The 16793-nt window shown below is 45.2% G+C and overlaps 1 protein-coding gene across 1 annotated transcript in view; it reads left to right on the plus strand.

Annotated features, from left to right (window-relative positions):
- CCNC (cyclin C) overlaps nucleotides 1-16793 on the plus strand; it is a 59529-nt gene that overhangs the window by 39575 nt on the left and 3161 nt on the right. Inside the window, exons 7-11 of the mRNA XM_075340098.1 lie at nucleotides 1328-1363; nucleotides 3289-3380; nucleotides 6047-6114; nucleotides 9997-10076; nucleotides 10180-10298. Of these exons, the coding sequence (XP_075196213.1) occupies nucleotides 1328-1363; nucleotides 3289-3380; nucleotides 6047-6114; nucleotides 9997-10076; nucleotides 10180-10298 (395 nt within the window). The remainder of the gene's footprint in view (nucleotides 1-1327; nucleotides 1364-3288; nucleotides 3381-6046; nucleotides 6115-9996; nucleotides 10077-10179; nucleotides 10299-16793) is intronic.

Below are 16793 nucleotides of genomic sequence, written 5' to 3' on the forward strand. Positions count from 1 at the left end.
GAAGGCAAATGGGGAGTATACGAATACCAGCTGTTATTGGTCATCGTGTGAACGACATGTAATAGCTGCCTAGATATAGTATCAATACACTACTACTGCGTCTTCACTGGCACAGAAGATCTAATCTGTTCTGCACTCTGTTTAAGGCTATGTGCGCACAGTGCGTTTTTCGCTGCGTTTCTTCGTGTTTTTCAGGTGCGTTTTTGGGCTCAAAACTGCATGACTTTGCTTCCCCAGCAAAGTCTGAGTTTTCATTTTTGCTGTGCGCACACAACTTTTTTTTTTTTTTTTTAGCTGCGTTTTTGAGCTTAAAAGAAAAATGAACATGTCCATTCTTTCCTGTGTTCCCCCCCCCCCCCCCCCCATGCAATGCATTGGAAAAATGCAGAGATCAAAAACGCAGTGAAATGCGTTTTTACCGGTGCATTTTTTGCGCGTTTTTGCTGCGGGTGCGTTTTTATGCATTTTTGTGCGTTTTTAGCGGCCAAAAACGCAGTATCAAAAAAACGCTGTGTGTGCACATAGCCTAATAGTAGTCTCGGATGTTTCATTTATCTGGACAGGACAACCCCCCCGACAGTTGAAGCACCACTCTAGCAATTTTTTTTCCAGCGCTAGAGTGGTGCTTTAAATCTAAGTCCCCTGTCATATACTTCCCTTTTTACATCTTGGCCTTTTACCGATGCCACTCTTTTCCCGCAGCATTATCTTGTGATAGTAACTTCTAACTGGCCAGAAGTCAGATGTTAGGTCGCAAGCTCCTAATGTAACTCTATAAGAGCTATAATGAGGCCAGGAACACTGGAGCCCCCTGCCGGGTCACAAATCACCAGAGGCCGTCCATAGCGGCGGCGATAGAAGCTGAAGACACCGGGAAAACTTTTTTTGTTTAATTAAAGTTATATGTAGGAATAAAGATAGAAAGAGAAGGATAGGATGGGAGGAAAAAAGGGGGAATGAAAGGGAACAGAAGTGATATAGACTATATCACCATGTCGTAGAGAATAATCACAATTCGAGATATTCAGCCGTTTGTTGAAATTCCATCTACTGAAACCAAGTATTGCGAAAGTATACAACTCCTGAATAGAGGAATTCCGATTCTCCATGTACATAATGTCAAGCGGACTTTTCGAGAGCGCGAGAACACAGGCCCGTGCCGCCATAATTAGGAATAGCATTTATAAGCAGCCAGTGGAATCTCGCAATGATGCAGTAGCAGTAAGGCAGGACCCATTTGACCATAACACCCAGTGACTGTACGTATATCTGTCACATCAGACCACAACCCCTATTTATTATGTACTTGTTTTTTCTTCCCTTTTAGATACTGGAATGTGAATTTTATCTGCTAGAGCTAATGGTAAGTGGTTGTATGATTGGCGTGCCTCTCCATTTCATTCTTGCCTCTTGGAATGAAAATATGTTGGCAGATATTAAAATCTGGCTATACTAAATCCCAGAAGTGAAGTATTCAATGCCCTTAGCAATACCCGGTCAAGTTTGTTTGATGTGTATGAAACTTTCTGTTTCTATACACTTTAGGTGATTTTTCAGACTAATCATATTGATGACAGATCCTTAGAATATTTCATATCAGATCAGTGGGGGTCCAACACCTGGCAATCCCCCTGATAATGTGTTTTCAGATCTGGACAGGCTGGACTGAAATGGTATACAGACTCAGATCAGCACAGCTCTGCTCCTGGGTACTGCTGATGAGCAGGGTCACTGCACATTGCACTCTGCTGTGCTATTCCACCTTGTTCAATGCTTTACAGCCTACCTCCGCTGGAGTCCAAAAGAGCTGATCAGTGGAGCTGCTGAGTGTTGGGTTCCCACTGACCTGATATAGATGCCTCCATAATGAATGCTTAGGAAACCTCCAAGCCCTATTTAGTCACCTACCTAGCCTAATGAGGTCCTCTGTTGTAGATGGGGTGTTAATATTTTCAGTATGGTCCATTGATATCTATCTGGCAGCAGAGTTGCACACCAAATCATCAGAGCCAGAATTCCCTGTCTAAGGTGACGAGGCCCAGAGATTCAGCACGTCTACAACTCTACTCCCCTCCTCCTCCTCCTGATTGATTGACAGCTCTCTGTCTGAAGTCACATACCATAAAGGCTATCATTAAAACAGGAGGAGGTGACGCTGAGTGGTGAATAGAGCTGGAGTGACAGAGGCTTCATAACTACAAATAGATCTTTTGCCTTATTTGCATATTAATACAAACACTGACTTCTCAGTAACTGAGAAACGGACTGTCCATGTAAAGTATTGCTGGACTTGTCTTTGTAAATACTTTTATGCCTCAATAAGAGACAAGTGTCTTAGGAGTGATGACTATTGGCTAACCAAAAACATATTTGCAAGCTTTCAGAGTACCGAGGCGCTTTCATCAGGCAGGTTTACAAATGGAAAGCTGAGCACAACATTGAAAGAGCTAGATGTGCACGCACATAGTTTGGTGGTGAAATCCTGCTAACTGACTTACTATTTCCTTTAAGTTCATTAAGTAGTATTGACAGTTATAACTTTAACAAACGAATTACAAGTGTAGCTTGGGTAAATGTTTACAGCTTCAATTTGGAATCCAGATTAAAGGGAACCTGTCACCAGGATTTTCCCTTTATAAGCTGTGGCCACCACCAGTGAGTCCTTATGCACAGCATTCCAGAATACTGTATATGAGAGCCCAGGCCGCTCTGTATAATGTAAAAACACCTTTATAATACTCACCTAGGGGGGTGGTGCGGTCTGATGGGTGTTGCTGCTCACGGGTCCGGCGCCTCCTCTCTGCGGCAATTGCCATCCTCCTTCTTCTCAGCCTTGTGTGGATGATGCATACTAAGTCATCCACACAGGCTGGCATTACGGTCCTGTGTAGGCGCATTTTGATCTGCTCTGCTGATGGCAGATCAAAGTATTGTAGTGCGCATGCGTGGGCGGTCTTTGCCCTTTCCTTGTGTCTGCGTATTACAGTACTTGGATCACAGTAGAGAGAAGGTACCGGACCCACGAGCAGTGACGCCCATCTGACTGGACCACCCCCTAGCTGAATATAATAAAGGTGTTTTTAAATGATACAACACGGCCTAAGCTCTTTTATATACTGTATTGTAGAATGCTGTATATAGGGGCTTACAGGTGGTGGCCACAGCTTATAAAGGAAAAACCTGGTGACAGGTTCCCTTTAATTGTAAGCTAATGCATAAAGACCTGCAGAATGACTTGGCAAAAGTTATTAATTCCCTTTTTATCATTTTGTCGCCCATTTGATACAGGACTGTTGCTTAATAGTTTATCATCCTTATAGACCTTTATTGCAATATGTGCAAGATATGGGACAAGAAGACATGCTACTTCCACTGGCATGGTAATGCTGCATTCTAGTGTCGAATGTACAAAGTCTGGATGTGGTTAATGGGTATTTCATGCTGCACCTCAGTTGTATACACTGTGGGGTTGTCCAATAGATAAAATGTAAAAGTATAGAATATTTAATCTAGCCCTAATACATATACTGACCTACATATATACCTACCGCCGCCTTCTCCGGTGTCCAACACTCCTCAATGGCATCACTGCTCTGCACACTCTCTTGGTCATGCTGTGTGAGACCCAGAAGTGACTTTTACAATGTAAGTCTATGGAGCTTCAGAACAAGGCTTTATAGGCTTTCATTGTAAAAGAGACTTCCAGCTCTCACACGGAGCATAGAGTGAGCCGGTTAGTAGCAATTATCCTGGTGTCCACTCAGACTGGTGCTAGACACTGGATAGAGCATCCGTATGTGCGTAACACACACACACACACACACACACACACACACACACACACACACATACATACATACATACATACATACATACATACATACATACATACATACATACATACATACATACACATACACATACACATACACATACACATACACATATACACACACACCTCCTCAGATGGTGGTAGAACGTCAACCTTTGTTTCCATGAAGTCGATGTCAGCAGTAGTATAAGACAATCTCCTCTGGATGTTGTCAATTAAGACTAAATAACCACAGAACCTAACTAAATGAAACTGGCAGGCTTTATTCCCCAAAGCTATACACTGTGGAGCATTATTAGATAAGTCACTATTATGACCTTATCATTTTTATTCTTATTAACCAACTCCAAGCAGTACTTGGCTATCTCCATTAGTGATGGAACCTATATATGCCTATCAATAAAATTCTTCCCTGTTGCATGTATTTTGTGATCCCGGGCTGGTGACTCTGCATTGTTAGTGACATACTTTGTGCTGTAAAGCGCCCACCCCCTTCCCAGACATATTGTATCGTTTGTCAGCTGAACCTTCCAATGTCCACAGATTCGACCAATAGTCTAATGTGTATTGTGGACCTTGAAAATGTACAAATTCGAATTGCTGATCCGTTTGCTCTCTCTGAGATAAGCCGCTTACTTATACTGAGCACAATAGTGCTCAGCCGATCAAGTGCTCCACTGCATGGGAGAGATTACTGAGATGGGCCATTGTTCAGCCGACATCCATCTAACATGCATGGCTGACATAAGTCTACCGCATGTTGTCGTTTTTTATTTTTTTGTTTTTTTTTTTTTTTTTTATTTTATTGGTGTGTGTGTGTAAAATATAAACTGGGTATTCCTGCAATATTGGCCTTTTCCCGATGTAGGATGCAATAGTACATCTTATATTGAGTCTGTAGTTATGGAGTGGGCTCAGAAACTGTGCCTGGCAGCTATACAGGAGCATGTGCACACACAGATTATTGAGGATATTTTTGAAGTGAGATTGCTCCATTAAACGCATGAGAAATGGCTAAAAGTTTAAAAGACTTTTATTGTATAAAACACTTTGCTGTTCTTATGTTAAAAGAGGTATTTCTATCTCTAAGATTCTATCCCAATATGTAGTAGGTGTAATAATAATATTAGCAAATCCCTCCAATTAGAAATGTAGGATCGTTGTCCTGATATAGCCATGTCTCTTACCTTATGTTAAGGACATTGCAGGACCTTAGGTATCCATGCTTACTACCACAAGCAACTAACTCACTATATGAGTGTTTGTAGCCATGGATACGTAAGGTCCTGCAATGCCCTGAACATAAGGTAAGAGACATGGCTATATCAGGAGAGATATAGTACATTTCCAATTGAAGGTATTTGCTAATTATATTATTATTTATTATTATTAAATCTACTGTAAATTGGGATGGGAGCTTGAAGATGGGGAAAAACCCTTTGTGTTTTGCCCTTTCAGATTTAGGAAAATGCCTGGTGTGATAAAAAGTGCATGTCACCTCTTTGAAATGGTTCCTAATGGGATCCATTTTAAACTCTGCACTGTCCAATCAGAAGGCTGCAAAAAGTGTTTAAGGTAAAACCTTTCAAAACCACTTCCTGCAAGAAAAGAAAAAATCCTCAAACATGTGACTAGGCATCATAGGAGAATATAATTTTCTCTATATATTGCAATACCACAATATTGTAGTATATAGAACAAGTAATGAAAAATCGCAAGTTCAAGTCCCTTTTTTTTTTTTCTTCACCTTTTTTTTATATTTACTAAAATGGAGAATAAAAAATAAGTGTATTTTGGTATCGACCTGTCAGTAAAAGTTTGATTTATCAAAGTATAAAAATGTAAAGAGAAAATTGAAACTCCTGCTTGACTGTTTTTTGGTTGTCTCACCAATTTATCAGCATACAATACAAAGTGATATAAACATAGTATTTGCCAAAAAAAACCCATAGAACACAAAAGCCTGATTTAATCAATGGCTTATTTTCTGATGACTCATTCCCTTTAAGGATCTCAGGAAGAACTTCGGTTTGTCCTGAAAAAACAAGCCCCTATACAGCTATGTTTACACAAACTGTTAAGACTCATGAAAGAAGGGGAGGAAAAAAATGAAGGCTCCAAAACGAAAATTGTCCCCGAAAGGGGACACAAGCTGTGTTTTGTGTATTTTCTTGGGTTGAGCGTCACTGATAATGGTTTATTCTGTTACTGCAGGAGAATAGTAAATGACACATACAGGACAGATCTGTGTCTGCTGTACCCTCCTTTCATGATTGCCCTTGGTAAGTGTAAAGGCATTTAAATCAAAATAAAAATCTTTACTGTCAAAGGGATTGTTTTCCAGTACTCAGACATTCCCTTCTCAATCTTAGGCTGCTTTCACACCTCCGGTTTTAGCAGAGCCGGCCAATCCGGCTCTAAAACCTATACAACGGATGCGGCGACAAAACCGCATCCTTTGCATAAGTTTTTGAGATGCGGCCCGTCCGGTTTTTGCCGGCTACTGAGCATGCGCAGGGGAAAAAAACGCATGCGGCGGCCAGATGCGGTGTTTGCCGCAGGACGCTGCATGCGGTGTCCATAGGCATGCATTGCAAATCGCGCCGCATTGGCCGGATGCGGCGCGATGCGGTTTTTTTTTGCCGGACAAAAAAACATGCCAGGCAACGTTCCATCCGGCCGCTGCATCGGCTAAATCTGCCGCATGCGGCAAAAATTGGACGGAACGCAAGCCCATGCGGCACAATACAGCACTAATGTAAGTCTATGCAAAAAAAAATGCAACCGGTGGCAAAAAAAAAAAAAAAGGTTGCGTTTTTTTTCTGCAAAGCGCCGGATTGTGCCGCACAGGAAAAACCGGATGTGTGAAAGCAGCCTTAGTGTTTTGCCCACAGTAAAATAAAAAGTTTCTTCTCCCCTCTGGTGCCATTCCAACAGTGTCAACCATTCTTCTCCCAGGGCTCATATGAGGATTTTGTGTCACCCGAACTCTGCTCCCAATTAGTACCGGCGTCGCTCTCTGCCGTCGCTCTCTGCCTTCAGACGAATTGAACATGAAGAGGAAGTCATAGCTTTGGCTGGACGCTCACTTCCTCTTGTTCTTCTATTCGTCTGAAGTCAGTGACAGTAAAGCCCGCGCTGATTGGCCGCGTAGCTCGTGTGATGTGAGCCTTGGGAGAGGTGAGTGTGACACCGATGAACGGCACCAACACAGGAAGTGACCGTTTTAATTTTAATGGGGACTAACTGTTCCAGGAGGGGTTGTCGTGAAAAAAACCCTTCAATATCATCTCTAAAATAAGAAAAATTTATGATATGAGCAAGACTCACAATTCTTGATATTTTCCACAAAGATAGGGGTTTCTTTTACTGTCACCTACTAGACTGTTCTGATGAGGGAGCACTACCATGCTTGGATGCTCTGTACTCCTAAAGAACAGTCAGACGGCTCTACTCATGTATCGAAAATAATGGAAATCAATGGTGGAACTCGAGCATTTTTATGGATGATCTTCCCGAAAAATACTGAAGTCTCCCCTTGACTTCCATTATAGTCAGTACACTTTTGGAGCCCGTCTGAGGCCTGACTTTTATGAGTACAGAGCACCCGAGCATGGTAGTGCTCACTCATCACTATTAGAGACTTCTCTCATTTGAAGGCTGAGCGTTTATCCCCTGTTGTGCCTATATACATTTACGGGATCTCTTCTTCTTTGCCATAAAAATAAAGTTCTGCAGTATCGTAGCTGCACAGATAATTCTGTTAAATGCCCTCAATCAGAAACAGCAGGGCAAGTAATAGGGAAGGAAGTTGTTAATCATTTCTTGTATACACAGTGTCACTGCCATTGGTCTCTCTTGATCACATGATCGCAGGGACAACTGCTAAATGACAGAACTGCAGCCAATGCCTAGAACCAGCATTGCCCAGATTGTGACAACATAGGTGTTTACCTTTGTATCTGACTGCCCAGTTACGGGGGAAATATGTAGTGCAAAAATATTGATCGGTGTGCTTCTAAATATTGACAGCTTAGACAAGAAGTATGGTTCAGCCACAAGCTCTCCAATGCAGAATAGAAGGAACACAATGGCAGATCTTGGAAGTGTGCACTCCTTGACACCTTGGTCGCCTCTGGATTGACAGCAGAAGTGTCAGTAACCCTGGCAACAAGCAGTAAAAAATAGAATTACTTTCATTTTTGAGAACAGAGGGGATTTTTAATAAGGGATAGATTACAATGTTGCTTATACAAAATGTTCCAAATTGTTATGCAAATTGGATTGAAGTGTCATAGCGATTATTTTTTTTTCTTTCAATGAAACTCATTGATGGTATTGTCTCTGGGTTCTTTTGGATCACTGAAATCCATCTCCGATACCTGTGGTAATTAGTTTGCCAGGTGAGCCTAATAAAAGGAAAACTGGATGTTCCACAATATTAAGCAGGTCACAGTTTTCAAGTAACATGGGAAAGAAAAAGGATCTCTCTGCTGCCGAAAAGGATGAAATAGTGCAATGCCTTGCACAAGGGATGAAAACATCAGATATTTCATGAAAATGTAAGCGTGATCATCGTACTGTGAAGAGATTTGTGGCTGATTCAGAGCACATACGTGTTCGTGCTGATAAAGGCAGAATGAGGAAGGTTTCTGCAAGGCAAGTCCATCAGATTAAGAGAGCAGCTGCTAAAAAGCAATTACAAATCGGCAAACAGATATTTGAAGCTGCTGGTGCCTCTGGAGTCCCTCAAACCTCAAGATGTAGGATCCTTCAGAGGCTTGCTGTGGTGCATAAACTTACTATTCGGCCACCTCTAACCAGTGCTCACAAGCTGAAACAATTGCAATGGGCTCAGACATAAATGAAGGCTAATTTTCAAACAGTCTTGTTTACTGATGAGTGTCGAGCAACCCTGGATGGTACAGATGGATGGAGTGGTGGATGGTTGGTGGATGGCCACCATGTCCCAACAAGGCTGCGACGTCAACAAGGAGGTGGAGAGTCATGTTTTGGGCCAGAATCATGGGGAGATGGTAGACCCCTTTAGGGTTCCTGAAAGTGTGAAAATGACCTCTGTAAAGTATATAGAGTTTCTGACTGACCACTTTCTTCCATGGTACAAAAAGCAGAAACGTGCCTTCAGAAGCAAAATCGTCTTCATGCATTACAATGCACCATCTCATGCTGCAAAGAATACCTCTGTGTCATTGGCTGCTATGGGCATAAAAGGAGATAAACTCCATGTTGTGGCCATCATCTTTCCCAGACCTCAACCCTATAGAGAACCTTTGGAGTATCATCAAGCAAAAGATCTATGAGGGTGGGGGGCAGTTCACATCAAAATAGCAGCTCTGGGAGGCTATTCTGACATGCAAAGAAATTAAAGCAGAAACTCTCCAAAAACTCAAGTTTAATGGATGCAAGAATTGTGAAGGGGATATCAAAGGAGGTTTCCTGTGTTAACATGTAATTTGGCCTGTTAGGATGTATTGGATTTAAATAGCTTTTTATTTCAGTGAATGTTACCTCCTAATGCTGCAAATTCCACAAATGAGCATTTTCAGTTCTTTAAAGCATATAAAATGTTTAGAAACTCTACGGAGCCTAATAATTTGGAACAGTGAATTTTGAGGGGTTTTTAATTTTGAAGATTATATTGTTATCATTGGGAGGATTCTTCAAGAAAATTCGATCTATACTTTAACGGGTGATGACTTTTATTAGACTGACTGTCATTTGCACCGACCAATCAGAAAAATATAATTTGCCTAATAATTTGGAACAAGGTATATATACAAGAACTTTGTAATTTTTTCCATTTAGGATGATGGGGAAAAATCCTTATCACACCAAAACATAAAGAAATCTAAAAATAGAGAATACATTGTGTAAAAGTAAAGTACAGTCTGATGTGATGGGGGTTGAAGGAATGAAATAATCACTTTATTAACAATAGGGGAAAGTTATACTCCAGCACAACCACACAATCTCTAAACTACAGTATGGTAATAACGCTCAGAATATTTGCGGTAATATTGTAAGTGGCCATTGCAGTTATAGCTGTCAGGCTTCAGGTTAATGTTACAGAGTATTTTCTAGAATATTTTACTTACAGAAACCCAAAATGATATATAGTGTAAAAAATGTCCACTGTCTTTCAGCCTGCTTGCACGTGGCTTGTGTTGTTCAGCAGAAAGATGCACGTCAGTGGTTTGCAGAACTTTCTGTGGACATGGAAAAGGTATCGATCCTATCACTTCAATCTCATCATATCATTGTGTTTTAATTCTGTTTGCTTGTCATCTTAGGTTTATGGTATCTTCTTTTATCATTATTATTGCCAGATCTTAGAAATTATTAGAGTTATTCTGAAGCTTTATGATCAGTGGAAGAATTTTGATGAGCGGAAAGAAATGGCTGCCATCCTTGGTAAAATGCCAAAACCAAAGCCACCACCCAACAGGTAACTGGAAATCAGACTACATTTTAGAATGAACTTTACTGCATCACTATGTTGTATGGTGGGAAACCTACACCTATAGTTTAAATGCGGGTGGTATTTGCCATTACTACCTCTTGTCGTAGGGCATTCCGCAATCTGACTGCTCTAACTGTAAAGAACCCTTTCCTCATTAGATGCTGGAATTTTCTTCCTTCACACAAAAAATAGAAATTATCTGGCTCTCCCCATATGACAACCAGAATTTTTTTTTTTTTAATTTATCTTGTAAGGCTAGATGCGCACAGTGCGGTTTTCATGGCATTTTTGGGCTCAAAACTGCATGACTTTGCTTCCCCAGCAAAGTCTGAGTTTTCATTTTTGCTGTCTGCGCACAACTTTTTTCTTAGCTGTGTTTTTGAGCTGAAAAAAAAAAAAATGGTCATGCCACCCATGCAATGCATTGGAAAAACGCAGAGATCAAAAACGCACTGAAACGCGTTAAACGCATGCGTTTTACCAAGGCGTTTTTGCAGCGGGTGCGTTTTTAGTGACCAAAAACGCTGCATCTTTGTGGTAACAAAGGCAATGTGCGCACATAGCCTAATTTTCTTTTTCGCTCCTAATTGGGAGACCCAGACAATTGGGTGTATAGCTATTGCCTCCGGAGGCCACACAAAGTATTACACTTAAAAGTGTAAGGCCCCTCCCCTTCTGGCTATACACCCCCAGTGGGATCACTGGCTCACCAGTTTTGTGCTTTGTGCGAAGGAGGCAACACATCCACGCATAGCTCCACTGTTTAGTCAGCAGCAGCTGCTGACTATGTCGGATGGAAGAAAAGAGGGCCCATACAGGGCTCCCAGCATGCTCCCTTCTCACCCCACTTCATGTCGGAGGTGTTTGTTAAGGTTGAGGTACCCATTGCGGGTACGGAGGCTGGAGCCCACATGCTGCTTCCTTCCCCATCCCTTTTTACAGGGCTCTGGGTGAAGTGGGATTCTATCGGTCTCCAGGCACTGAGACCGTGCTCCATCCACAGCCCCTGGTATCTGCTGGACATGGAGCGGAGTATCTTCAGGGACATGGCCCTGCTACATGGAGGTACTCTGTGTCCCTGTGGGGACCGCGCAGACACACGGCAGCACTGCTGGGTGTGTTAGTGCGCCAGGGACAGCGGCGCTGTCCGCACTAGTGCCATCGCACACCACAGCGTTGCTGGGTGTGTTAGTGTATTGGGTGACTACTGCGCTAACCGCCGCTGCCATTTTTATTTAAGGCGCCGCTGGGATTTGTGGTGCGCCGGGGACTTCCGCGCCGGCCAGCACTGATATGCCGGCCGCGCTTATTAACTCGAGTCCCCGGCTTCTGGGCCTAGTCTCCCTTCGTTACCGCCCACAGGCCTGACAGTCAGGGTAGGGGCGTGACGCTGCATAGCACAGCAGCGCTGAGAGCTGGAGTATGTTTTGCATACTCCACCCCTCTCACTGTGTGCACTGTGAAACCGGATTCCCGCACTTTCTCAGGCACGCCCACGGCTTCCTTCTCTACAAGGACGCCGGCAGCCATTAGTGTCAGTTTCTGTACGATACAGAGACAAGTGTGGAAGACCCTGGCATTCTGTTAGTCACACAATCGCTGCAACAGGCGTTAAGCAGCACCTGTGGTGCTAACCCCACTAGTGCAGAAGTGCACTTATAGATATGCTTGTACTATATACATTGCACTGTTTGGTCGCACGTTGTATATACCCTCCTGGATTGTGCGGAGGAGTTATCAGCATATTCTCTGTGTAAAACAAAGGTGCAGAACCACATGTTTTTCTATGCAGCCGGTACAGCATGTACGGCTATACGGCCGGCAGGTTACATAGACCCCCATTATATCCAACTCAGCCGGAGTCTCTGCTAATGGCCAGAGGATGAGGACGGTGTCTGCAGTATTTACTGACAGATTTTCTGAGACTATGGCTATGATACTAGAAGCCTAGCAGTCCGGACATGTCTCTCACAACATGGGCACTGTTGAATCATTGATCCATGGCCCCCCTCAGTGTGAACAACTAACAGCTCCGGGAATGTCACACGCATCCCAGAGTCACGGCTCTGCACAGACGTCAGTCCCAGACAGCCTAAGCGGGCTCACTATGAGCGGCCCTCGGTTTCATCAGGGTCCTAGCAGAAGGACTCTCTGTGTAATGAGGCGGAAGTAGCGGCTCAGGATTCTGATCCTGAGACCGCTCTCAATCTGGATACACCTAATGGTGACGCCATAGTGAATAATCTTATAGCGTCCATCAATAGAATGTTGGTTATTTCTCACCCAGCTCCTCCAGTGGAGGAGTCAGCTTCACGTATTTTTCTGGACCACTCTGCCTTCAGAGAGGCAGTCCAGGAACACCACACTTATCCAGATATGCGCTTCTCCAAACGGCTTAGGATACACGTTATCCCTGCCCCCTGACGTGGTCAAGGACTGGACCCAGTGTCCCAAGCGGCATCCTCCAATCTCCAGGCTTGTAGCTAGATCCATAGTTGCAGTGGGAGATGGAGCTGCACTTAAAGATGCCACTGACAGACAGATGGATCTCTGGTCTAAATCCATCTATGAGACTGTCGGCGCACCGTTGGCTCCAGCATTCTCACCCTTGGGGCACTCCAAGCTATTTCAGCTTGTCTTACACAGATTGACACGGTTACACGTACATCTGTGCCGCAGGTGGCATCCTTAACCTCTCAAATGTCTGCATTTGTTTCTTACGCGATTCAGGTTGCCCTAGACTCTGCGAACCGTACGGCAGTAGCCTCCGCTGCTCCGTGTTTTTAAGCAGAGCCTGGTCTGCTCGTTAAGTGAATGGAAGGCAGATTCTGCTTCCAAAAAAGGTTGCTTAACCAGTTGCCTTTTTCTGCTGACCGACTGTTTGGTGAGCGTTTGGATGTAACCATTAAACAGTCCAGGGGTAAGGATTCATCCTTTCCTCAGCCCGGACACAACAAACCCCAACAGAGCAGGAGGCAGTCGTGGTTTCGGTCTTTTCGAGGCTCGGGCAGGTCCCATTTTTCCTCGTCCAATGTGGACTCAAAGGGATCAGAGGAGCTCAGATTCTTGGCGGGCTCAGTCACGCCCAAAAAAGAGACAGTCTGAAAACCCGCTTCCAAGGCGGCTTCCTCATGACTTGCGGCCTCCTCTCTCCGCATCCTCGGTCGGTAGCAGGCTCACCCGCCTTGGCGATATTTAGCTGCCATAGGTCAATGACCGTTGGGTGTGAGACATTCTGTCTCACGGGTACAGGATAGAGCTCACTTCTCGTCCTCCAACTCGATTCTTCAGAACTTCTCCACCTCCCGGCCGAGCCGCTACTCTTCTGCAAACAGGGTGCACTCTATAGGCAGAAAGAGTGATGACCCCCGTTCCTCTTCAGGAACAAGGTCACGGTTTTTACCCCAAATTATTTGCGGTGCCTATAAGAACGGGCCGTTCCGTCCCGTTCTGGATCTAAAACTGCTCAGCAAGCTCGTGGACACCAGGCGGTTCCGGATGGAATCCCTCCGCCATGTCATCGCCTCAATGTCCCAAGGAGATTTCCTAGCATCATTAGGCATCAAGGATGCTTATCCACACGTGCCGATTGATCCAGAGCACTAGCGTTTCTACGCTTCGTTATAGGAGACGAACACCTTCTGTTCGTAGCTCTACCTTCCGACTAGCGACAGTCCCACTGGTCTTCGCCAAGGTCAGGGCAGCAGTAGTCACAGTCCTGCACTCTCAGGGTCACTCTGTGATCCCATATTTAGACGATCTACTTGTCAAGGCACTCTCTTAGGAAACATGCCGACACTGCCCGAACGTTGCGCTGGAGACTCTCTAGAGTTTTGGGTGGATCATCAACTTTTTGAAGTCAGATCCGACCCCGACCCTATCGCTAACATATCTAGGCATGGAGTTTCATACTCTCTCAGCGATAGTGAAGCTTCCGCTAGACAAACAGCATTCACTACGGGCTGCAATCTCTTCTTTAAGAACCAGTCGCACACATTGAGACGCCTCATGCACTTCCTACGTAAGATGGTAGCAATGGAGGCAGTTCTTTTCGCGCAGTTTCATCTGCGTCCACTACAATGTGACATTCTCCGCCAATGGGACGGGGAGTCGACCTCCCTCAACAGAGTCGTCTTTCTTTCTCAGGCGGCCAAGGAATCTCTACGGTGGTGGCTTCTTCCCACCTCATGGTCAAAAAGAAGGTCCTTCCTATCCCCATCCTGGGCGATAGTTACGACAGACGCGAGTCTATCAGGGTGGGGAGCAGTTTTTCTCCACCACAGCGCTCAGGGTACGTGGACTCAGCAAGAGTCCACCCTTCAGATCAATGTTCTTGAACACAGAGCAGTGTATCTTGCCCTACAAACCTTCCAACAGCAGCTGGACAGCAAGCAAATCCGACTTCAGTCGGACAACTCCACAGCGGTGGCATACATCAACCACCAAGGAAGAACGCGCAACCGGCAAGCCTTCCAGGAAGTCCGGCAGGTTCTGATGTGGGTGGAAGACACGGCATCCACCATATCCACAGTTCACATCCCAGGCGTGGAAAACTAGGAAGCTGACTTCCTAAGTCGCCGGGGTGTGGCCGAAAGGGTATGGTCTCTTCACCCGGACGGGTTTCGGGAGATCTGGCGCCGCTGACAGAGGCCGGACGTCGATCTAATGGCGTCACGGCACAACAACAATGTGCCAGCTTCATGGCACGGTTTCACAATCATCGAGCTCTGGCGGCAGACGCCTTAGTTCAGCATTGGTCGCAGTTCCAGCTACCTTATGTGCCACCTCTGGCATTGTTGCCCAGAGTGCTGCGCTAGATCAGGACCGACTGCGGCCGCGCCATCCTCGTCGCTACAGATTGGCCGAGGATGTTGTGGTTCCCGGTTCTGTGGTGCCTCACGGTAGGCTAACCGGGGGCACTACCAGACCAATCAGACTGGCTGTCTCAAGGGCCATTCTTCCATTTGAATTCTACGGCCCTCAACCTGATGGTGTGGCATTGAGTCCTGGAACCTAGTGTCGTCAGGATTACCTCAGGACGTGGTTGCCACCATGAGACAGGCTAGCATACCAACGTCCGCCAAGATTGACCACAGGACGTGGAAGATATTCTTATCTCGGTGCTCGGCGCAGGGTGTTTCTCCCTGGCCGGTTGCATCGTCTATGTTTCCTTCCTTCCTGCAATCTAGGTTGGAAAAAGGGTTGTCGCTCAGTTCCCTTTAGGGACAAGTCTCAGCGCTATCTGTATTTTTTCAGAAACGACTTCCTCAGGTACGCACGTTCCTACGGGGAGTTTGTCGTCTCAGCACTCCGTACAAGCGGCCGTTAGAGCCCTGGGATCTGAACAAGGTTCTAATTGCTCTCCAGATGCCGCCTTTCGAGCCTTTGAAAGAGGTCTCCCTTCCCGCTTTTCTCGGGAAGTGGCCTTCTAGTAACGGTCTCGTCTCTTAGGAGAGTTTCCGAGCTAGCAACGCTCTCATACAAATCTCCCTTCCTGGTCCTTCACCAGGACAGGGTAGTTCTGCGTCCGATTCCGGAATTTCTCCCTAAGGTGGTATCCCACTTTCATATCAATCAGGATATCACCTCACCTTCTTTGTGTCCTTGTCCAGTCCATCAATTTCAGAAGGATTTGCATCTGTTGGTTCTGGTGAGAGCACTCAGGTTCTACTTCCCGCATGGCGCTCCTGCGCCACCCGGATGCACTCTTTGTCCTTGTCGCTGGTCGGCGTAAACAGTCGCAAGCTTCTGAATCCACCCTGGCTCGGGGGATCGAGGAACCAATTCTTGAAACCTACAGTTCTACTGGGCTTCTGGTTCTCTCAAGGCTGAAGGCCCATTCTACCAGAGCCGTGGGTGCATCCTGGGCATTACGGCACCAGGCTACGGCTCAGCAGGTGTGTCAGGCACCTACCTGATTGAGTCTGCATACTTTTACCAAGCATTTTCAGGTGCATACCTACGCTTCGGCAGACGCCAGCCTAGGTAGATAAGTCCTTCAGGCGGCGATTGCCCACCTGTAGGAAAGGGCTGTTTGACGGCCCTATCACGAGGTATTCTTTTACCCACCCAGGGACTGCTTTTGGACGTCCCAATTGTCTGGGTCTCCCAATTAGGAGCGAAAAAGAAGAAGGGAATTTTGTTTACTTACCGTAAATTCCTTTTCTTCTAGCTCCAATTGGGAGACCCAGCACCCGCCCTGTTTTCTCGGGGTTTTTCTGTTTTTTTCGGGTACACATGTTGTTCATGTGGTATGGTTCAGTTCTCCGATGTTTCCTCGGATTGAATTGGTCTTTAAACCAGTTATTGGCTTTCCTCCTTCTTGCTTTGGCACTAAAACTGGTGAGCCAGTGATCCCACTGGGGGTGTATAGCCAGAAGGGGAGGGGCCTTACACTTTTAAGTGTAATACTTTGTGTGGCCTCCGGAGGCAATAGCTATACACCCAATTGTCTGGGTCTCCCAATTGGAGCTAGAAGAA

This window comes from Anomaloglossus baeobatrachus, chromosome 3 (genome assembly GCF_048569485.1).
Source record: "Anomaloglossus baeobatrachus isolate aAnoBae1 chromosome 3, aAnoBae1.hap1, whole genome shotgun sequence".
Lineage (NCBI taxonomy): Eukaryota > Metazoa > Chordata > Amphibia > Anura > Aromobatidae > Anomaloglossus > Anomaloglossus baeobatrachus.